This window comes from Ceratina calcarata, unplaced genomic scaffold (assembly GCF_001652005.2).
Source record: "Ceratina calcarata isolate Rehan_Ccalc_2016 unplaced genomic scaffold, ASM165200v1 scaffold470.2, whole genome shotgun sequence".
In the NCBI taxonomy this organism is placed as follows: Eukaryota; Metazoa; Arthropoda; class Insecta; order Hymenoptera; family Apidae; genus Ceratina; species Ceratina calcarata.
This window is the reverse complement of record NW_017171129.1, coordinates 330,390-339,080: the sequence shown is the minus strand read 5'-3', so window position 1 is coordinate 339,080 and position 8,691 is coordinate 330,390. Positions and strand designations below refer to the sequence as shown.

At 37.6% G+C, this 8,691-nt stretch overlaps 1 protein-coding gene across 2 annotated transcripts; it reads left to right on the top strand.

Moving 5' to 3' along the window:
* The first annotated feature begins 1,027 nt into the window (after positions 1-1,027).
* Positions 1,028-8,097, top strand: LOC108627407 (pre-piRNA 3'-exonuclease trimmer). Of its 2 annotated transcripts, XM_018028627.2 has the most exons (12): positions 1,028-1,398; positions 1,462-1,693; positions 1,759-2,037; positions 2,422-2,626; positions 2,685-2,789; positions 2,860-2,967; positions 3,028-3,124; positions 3,195-3,294; positions 5,213-5,296; positions 5,365-5,453; positions 7,275-7,373; positions 7,842-8,097. In XM_018028627.2, the coding sequence occupies exons 1-12, from the start codon at positions 1,268-1,270 to the stop codon at positions 7,918-7,920; spliced, it is 1,608 nt and encodes a 535-aa protein (XP_017884116.1). In that variant the 5' UTR covers positions 1,028-1,267; the 3' UTR covers positions 7,921-8,097. The 2 variants fall into 2 exon arrangements, with proteins under 2 accessions (XP_017884116.1, XP_026671379.1); XM_026815578.1 differs by lacking the exons at positions 5,213-5,296; positions 5,365-5,453; positions 7,275-7,373; positions 7,842-8,097 and adding an exon at positions 3,354-3,615 and having other exon boundaries at positions 1,268-1,398.
* The last annotated feature ends 594 nt before the right edge of the window (positions 8,098-8,691 follow it).

Here is an 8,691-nt window from a genome sequence, read left to right as displayed (position 1 = left end):
AATTTCTAATTACCTTCCTTCTACTTTTAATTATTAACACTTTTTGAAATTTGATAAAGTGATATAGTGTAATAAGTACCACGTGGGACACTTGGGACATTGCATAGGACGCATTCGTCGTGAGAAGTAGTGTTACAGTGTCAGACTATTGCAACTTAAAATTAATCTTCAAGCCATTTAAGTCACCTATGAGAAGAGTTTGTGTTACAAAATATTGTATCTACATTTTGGCTTTCGAAGCATGAAAACTGATTACTCTTCCTGAAATATCTACTTTCCTTAGATCTACATATCCCTACGTGCGTGTAACGTCAGACGAGACGTTCTCCTTAGCAACGCTGCATGAAAACACGTTCAATTAGTTTTCATGTTTAATAATCAAACTATATATCTTTAAGGATTTTCTGTTCCCCAATTAAACGCATTGGATGACTAACCATTTATTATAATATTGACTAGTTATGTCTAATCTTTTTTAAGGAAATTAAAATTATTACTTGTTAATTTATCAGTCTAATATTATTATTTTTTTAAGTCTAATAATCTACTTAATACTATTCAAGTTATTTAGATTAAATATTATTTATTTATTGCTTATTTACTTATTAGCTTAATTAATATTCTAAGACGTACATTAAAATTGTTCTGATTTCGAAAAGTCAAAATTATGTTAAAATCCATCAGCATTGTCAAATTAAAAAAGACGCGGCATATATTTATTAATATTTGTTAATCTTGTTCTATTAAAAAAAATTGACACCTATTTTAATTAACTGAAACCGAAGTTGGCCATTTTTCAATTTAAAAAAACCGTTTAGTAACAATTAATATATATAAATTATAATTCTCGTTAAAAACAATCATCATATTCGTGTTCAGCATCTAAAAATTAGTATAAATAAATCCGTCTTATGTAAAAAACTTAAATTATTCTGAATTTCAACCGTTTTAATTATTAGCAGCGTTTGAAATTTGAAATATGAGCGTATGAGGCGCGCTCTTTCAATGCATAACGCGCGTGCGCGCACTCGTCACAAGAAGTAATGGAGTGTTGCAGTTTAGCACAGTGTGGTGTTCATCGTAACTTAAAATAAGTCTTTAAAACATTTATTTCTCCTATGACAAGAATTCGTGTTACAAAATATCTACTGCAACATGTATATTCACTTGAATATATAGTAGTATGTTCTTGAAATTGGGTTAGGTTAGGTTCACGTGATAGCCAAATACTTTTACTGTTTACATAAGAAAATAGTTAATAATTAATATGAATGAAGTTTCGGAAAAGGACTTTAAAAGTTTGTATCCTGCGTTAAAAGATGCAATAAACGATGCGTGTTTCATTGCGATTGACGCTGAATTTACGGGAATCAGTAAGGATGAAGATCTGAAACACAGGTTAGGTTAACTCAACTATTAACGTTCAATCAATCATTTAATATCGACACGTTTTTGTTACAGTTTATTCGACACCCTCGACGAACGTTATCAAAATCTTAAGAAGAACATCGAACAATACAAGATCATACAATTTGGCATTACCCTGTTTCGTCATTCAAAAGAGAACGCCTACAGAGCGGATTGTTACAGCTTCCATTTACTTCAAAAACCGTTGCCATTCAAAAATAGGCAACTCACGTTTCAACTATCGGCTCTAGAGTTCCTCTGTTTGCACAAATTCGACTTTAACAAAGTACGTTATTGATTCGTACTTCATAGACTCAGTTTACTGATTCTACCATTTGGCACATGTTCCAGTTAATAAGCGAGGGTATTTCATGTCTCGACGATGCAGACGAGGAGTTCCTAAGAACTCACATAGAAAATGGCAACTTGATAAACGATTCAGAACTTCTATCGTACGAGGAAAAAGAAGATTTCAAGAATTGTATAAATATGGTTTCGGAGTGGCTTTCGCAGAACCCTGAGCCGGAACCCTTAAAGTTACCGGCTGGGACTCCTATTTTACAATACATGATGCAAAAACAATTGAGGGACAGTATTAAAAACATCTGGACTACATCGGGATATAAAACTGTAAGTTTCTCTCTTCAGTTACTGACAATGAAAGCAAGACTATAGATATATGGTATACAAAAACCAATCCTTTATTTAACACTTCCTCAGGAAGTTTATATAAAAGATATCTTAACTTATAAAGGAAGTTTACTCCTATGGAATCATGCTTCGGAGAAAGTATTGAATAGACATAAACACATCTCCATGCCGTATTCTAAATAAGCGATAACGGCTATGGGAGATGGACCTCTTGAGCATGAGGAATAGGGGCTGTTCCGTTCAGTGTGAATTCGACAGCTTAAGAGTGAACATATTAAACCTTATAACATTCTTTGCATTAAAGTTACTATACCTATTTCCCATTAAAACGAATAAAGACATTGATTTTCTTCTGCTCTCTAGGTGGATGTTTTACGGGTACCAAAGGAAGTGCGAGATCACTTAGAAGAGGAAGATAACAATCGTTTGGAAGATGAATTGTTAGATTCATACATAGGATTCTCGAAAGTATTTAAACTCTTGTCAGCCTGTAAAAAACCGTTCATAGGACACAACATGCTGTTAGACTTGATGTTCATTCATCAACAGTTCTACAAGCCTCTTCCAGGTATTAAACGAATCTAATCGCTCTATAAGGATGTTAAAAATCATGATAATCATTCCAGATTCGTATAAACAGTTTAAAAGCAATGTACACGCGTTGTTTCCACGGCTGTACGACACAAAGTACATAAGTTTTCAATTTAAAAAACTGTTCAGGAGAGACGAAGGTAATAAACATCGATGGAGAGCCATGAGACAAAGCTCTGTGTAAATGTATCAACGTATTTTTCTTTCAAGTCTACTGGAAACTTAATTCGCTGAGGGCTTTGTATGAGTATTTTAAGTCGAGCGGTGTACAATTGTCGTTCAACTGTCCGTCGATCAGATCAGATAAAAATTTATCAGGTAACAATCATCGATCGCTGTTGTTGTTTCTCCGAGTCTTTACTTCGAACGGTATTTCAGGTACGGAGACTTATCATAATGCTGGGTTTGATTCTTACTGCGCGGGGTACATATTTATAAAAATGGCACACGTGTTCTGCGTTAAGAAATTCGGATCGTAAGTTTTATATAAGAAATTACTATAGAGATGAGATTTATCAATAATTATATTATTGATTTATTTTCAGTGGAATAGAATGCAAACCTGTCACCAATACTGAGCTGATGAGCGCCGTGAAGCATTTGGAAAATTGTGTAAATATATCGAGGGGCAACGAAATGTACATGGTAAGCAGAATGATTTTTATTTTATTAATAGTTATTAATAGCTTCCAGTTTTCCAATAGGGACGGGTCGATGTTGACAGTCTGTGGTGGTCGGGTTCTGGCGGCGTCTGTCAAATCCGTTGCTCGTAATTCAGTCAGTAATGCCAAATCAAGTTACACGATTGAGCAGCACGTGCAAATTATTATCAAAATGAGTGTTTGTCAGTGCAAACGTTGCGCGCACTGCGCCCATTTACGGCAGACGCAGTGACCCTTTAAGGATGTTAGTCCCGCTCAGTTGGTCTCAATCATTTCAACTGATGCTACGTAGTGGTACACATATTAAATAGAAACAAATGGTTGAGAATCTTTGGTCCTCTAATACATCGCACAGCGTATACATACGCACTTACACAAGCTTACACAGAAGAGCCGTTGCCGCTACTGGCTACACTATCCCCTCCCTCGCCGTTCTCAAGAACGCGTTGTACAAAAATACCATACTTCATCTCAGAATTTCTACTAAACGAATCATCAAAATTTTCTGATTTTTTTTTTAATACAATTGTAATAAGTTAATTTAGCATGTGTCAGTTTTTTGAAAATATCTATAGAACCGTTTTTCCTTAAATTACTGAAATCCATCATTTTACTGGCCTTTTCTCGTTTTCACATGGTAAAGTTCCGAATTCGATAATTTATTGCTACTCTCCCAATCATTAGATCTCTCTAAGATTTTACACATATATTTGTGATGCTCTATTGAATACTCATGCAAAATTTCAAAACATTCTATAGAAAATGGATTTTGGGACTTAGCACTGCCAAGCACAATTTAGGCTAATGTTAGCGTAAAGTTGACGAAATTTCACAAGCAGTTTGACTAAGTAAACAAATTTTTATTTATAATTAACAAAATTTTATTCCGGAGAATCAGATTCATTATCTGAAGTATCTAAATTACTATCACTTTCCTCATTGTAAATGCAATCCTCTGATGTTTCGGATTAAGAATCTAGAAAATAAATATAAATTCTGTACATTATGAAAGGCAATAGACTTTGATAATACATAAATTGCATACCTGTATCTTCCAGTGGTGATTGATTAACATCATTAATCAATTGTGGTAATTGATCTCCTTTAAACCAATCAAACTCGTATGAATTATTAATCTTTTTCCATCCATAATCGATGGGAGACAATTCAGTAGGAATTTTGCAATATGCATTCCGCCAAATCTTTGTAATGTAGTACGCCCTCAAAAATTGTTCCATTAATTCTGATTTGCACGGCGGCAAACTTGACGAATCAACGTTTCTAATTTTAATTTGAAATGAGTCATTGACGTCATGTGTACATTTTTAAGTTTTTGAAAACATGACGAATCGTGCTTCGTTAACGGATTTGAACTTTTTCAAACCGTATAAACAACAAACTGTTGGATTTTTTTAAACACTGTACTTCTGTTGTTGCTTATATCTTTGAGATCGGTGAATACTTTTTGAAATTCAGTCGATTGATGATAATATACAGAATTTATATTTATTTTATTTATTTATAAAAGAGCCACTTTTGCTCATGCCTGATGTAAACGATTTCTTGTGAGGTTTCATGAAGTCACAGATCTATGCCAATAAGCCATAATCGATCGATGCCCCCAAAATCAACATTACTCAGGTCATCGCTCAAATTCAGTCGGATCTATGCGGCAGAGTCATTGAAAATCGGATTTCTCGGATTCATGCCACCGTGCGAAGCCTTAGCGACGAATAATTCCATACATAATTGCATACATGGGGCCTTTCATATAAAAAAAATTTCGTTAATACCTCAGACACAGCTTGTTTTATTCCATTTCAACATCGATCCGCCCTCATTGGCGGTAATATTTAAAAAAAAAAACATAAATTCAGTAATGCTGACTGTTAAAATTACAGAGATTCGGCGGGAACGATCCGAGCTTATCGAGACCGGAATGGCTACACGTGAAATTAAAATCCCCATCGATAGACAGAAACGAGGTTTGCACCTAAATGTTTCCTTAAACGTAAAACTTCATCCCTTCTAACTGGCGATTATTTTTTTTTAGTTAATTAAGAGTTTCTCGATCTTCAGTCAAGTCGACGTGATGCCTTTCGCCAGGAAACGTTTTCTAGTAGCTGTCCCAAATCACGGAAGGTGAGCGGAATTCTTAGCCGTATAAAACGAGCTACGGTCGACCTGTGATGCAATAAAGATGAAAGTGTTCGCTCTGCTCGTTCCTCATCCTTGATTCTTAATAATAAAATAATGCATCCGATGCGTTTAAGCAATCAACTCGTTTAACGCGAAACGAATTTAAACCGTGTCGTCGTCCAGCAGAAACATGCCCGCGGCCTGTCAAGCTGACGCGAGCCAGGCCTCGCAGAAGCTCGTAGCGTTTTACGTTTCGCTTATGACGCTATCCGGGTTGTAAAAACAATTGCGCTAGATTAAAGGGGAAACCGACGAACGGACACGGTGGATTTGCGCGGAACGTCGCGATTTCTCTCTCTCTCTCTCTCTCTGGGACGTAGCACGGAACGTTCCCGTTTTCTTGTTTTATTTTCCACGTTACGTTTTGCCTCACGCATCGACCAAATATAATTAGGTATTAAGTACGCAGTTGGTATTTTAGTATGAAGCTGGTTCGAAGTAAGGTGCCGGAACTATTTTGGATCTTATCCAAGGGCAACCGCGTATACTCATCGTTGCGCTCGCGAAGTGTGATATCGATGCACGTGATTTTATATGACGTAACCGGATTTTCGTTTTGCCAAAATTCGTCCTACTTACCTTCCACCCCTGATATTTTAACTAACCATTGTCCCGTCCGTCTGTCTCCCCCCTGCCTCGACAAAAAAAGAAATAGTAATCGAACAGAGCTGGTTTCAGAGTACGAGACGTGTGTTTTAAGTCCATAGCAAATCCATGATGTAAAAACATAAGGTGTGTTCTTCCGGCGTGTTCAAATGTGTCGCTGTTTGCGCCTTCCACTCATCGGCCATATTGGAACTACGATGACCTATTGTTTAGTTCAAACTTGCGTAACAAAAATATATATTATACTCGGAGAACCTAATTTTTTACACGTTAACGATTTTTAAATTTACTCTGTTTTAATATGAAGTGTGATTGGTTAGATATCCAAAATGGCCAACGAGTGGAAGTGTCCGTGAACAGATGGATGTTCAAATGGATGCGCAAGAACACACGTTATGTTTTTACACCATGGCAAATCAACGGTGATACGACAGTTACCAGAAAACAGATAGGTTGTACGGTTGTCAGTAGAGCATCAAGAGAACTATAAATAACCGGAAAAGAGGTGGACGACCTCAGATTCCTTGAAGTACAGGCGTAGTTAAGAGCATAATAATCGCACATGCGATTCCTTAATTCGAAGAACTCTCAGAAACAACAACTAAGGCGTTCGACCAGTTGAAGTCGTAATCGTCCACGGATCGGTTGACTCCATCGCGACCGAATTAGATGGAAATGAATTATCCAATGTGCCGCTATCAAGTGTGCGTTTTCACGATCCTCGATGCATTTTCTTTCACGCTGTTAAAGCGTCCGACACAATTCACTTCGCACGCAGCACGCGTCCATATATTATAAGCGTCAGATTTCCCCCGTCTCTGGCATTGTTCCAACAGTTTTCGTACGCCCGTGTATCGTTTCTACAAACTGAATCCTTTGTATCGAATTCTATACAGAATTGTCCGAGTTAAATGAACCAGCGACGGTTCACTCGTCGGGCTTTCTTAATTGTCAAACGAAGAAACGGGTAACAAGTGGAAAATGGTCGCAACGAGGAGAGAATTGAATCAGCGAATACTAGTTTGTTAATTTTATTAATTATTAGCGTTGTAACACGGCGTGCAGGTCGTCGGGTTGCACAAGGTTGATCGATACGAAATTATTTTTATCCATGTATATTATTAATGCGTTGTGAAGCTTGAAAAAATTCTGTTGCAGCGCTCTGTCCATATTGCAGCACTTTAAGGACAGCAAAGAATTCCAAGTGGTTAGGTACAGTCGCATATGGCACGCCACGCCTATCACTATCTGCTTATGGTACGTTAACGAAAATTAAAAATCGTTAAACAGATTGGACTGTCGATGAAAGCACCTAAGCTCGATTGTTTCCTTATAAGTAGCTCCGTGGTTGACAGCCATTTTCGTTTGCATTAATTCGTCGGATTTGAGTTTGCACGAGGCTACGTCAAACGAATTAATTAATCCTCCACAGGCCTGTGCTTAGCTCGCACAATCTCTAATTAGCACAAAGATTGCCGTAGATGCATAAGTGGCCATCGCGTTGCCAATTGTTGCGAAGCTGCCTCCCCTATTCCCACCGTTACTCAACGCTGAAATGGTCAAATCGTCGGATTCGACTGTTCCTTCGAATCGTTTCGAAATAACTGTTACATAATTAACTCGTTGCTCGGTGAATTTAAGTGAAGCCCCACTGTCAACGTGTGTGACTCGTCTAGCTGTTCTAAGACCTTTACATGTTAGGTGATTAATTTATTTTAATTACAGGAGCGGAGTAGTCCTGTCTGGAGGTATGGCCTGGATGATAAAACAAATGTTTCTAAAAGCTTCAGTACCTGACTCTTAGTTAATAGTATTCATAATTGCATCCATCCATTAAGCACACTCGTGATCGACGGCAGGGACTTCTGACTTGCAATCACGAATAATAATAGCAATACATAGGCATAAACGAATGTACAGATTGTGATAACTATAGAAATATTTGTTATAATAAAGTACGACGCTTGTTTCTACAAAAGTTCGAAAGTGTTTCCTAACAGAGTGTGTGAAGTGGAATAAGGAGTGAGTTTGGTACGAATGAGTCACACTAGGGGACTCGTAGGGAACGGCGAGGTAAGATAAACAATTGTGTGGAATTAGGCAAGGCGGTAGTCACAGAGGATCTATTTAAACGTCAGATCGAATGGAATCTTTGCGCGAGCTGTTATTATTATTTCTCGTTCTGGTTTGCCGACGATTCTCGCCGTGAAACCGTCGTGCCAAACCTCTGTACACCCAGCGGGAAATCCAATTATCCCTGGCGACGACGATCCATCGGTCGTCACGCAAATTCGTCTACCCTGCGTACACGTGCGACGCGCCTACGTAATGGCTACCCTACGTCGAACGCATCACGATTGCCCGGTTGCCAAATAACGCGAGACGCTGACGGTGACGATCGCGGAAAGCGTTGAACGTTTCTTGGAAACTTCCTCACATCACGTTTCTTAATTGAGCAGCGAAAGAACGAATAATAAGTAGAATGATCCTCCAGGGAGGAAGTCAGTTTCCATAACGCCTCTCAAAAATTATGTTATCAATTGTTTCGTCGATTTTTTAATAATAATAACAATAA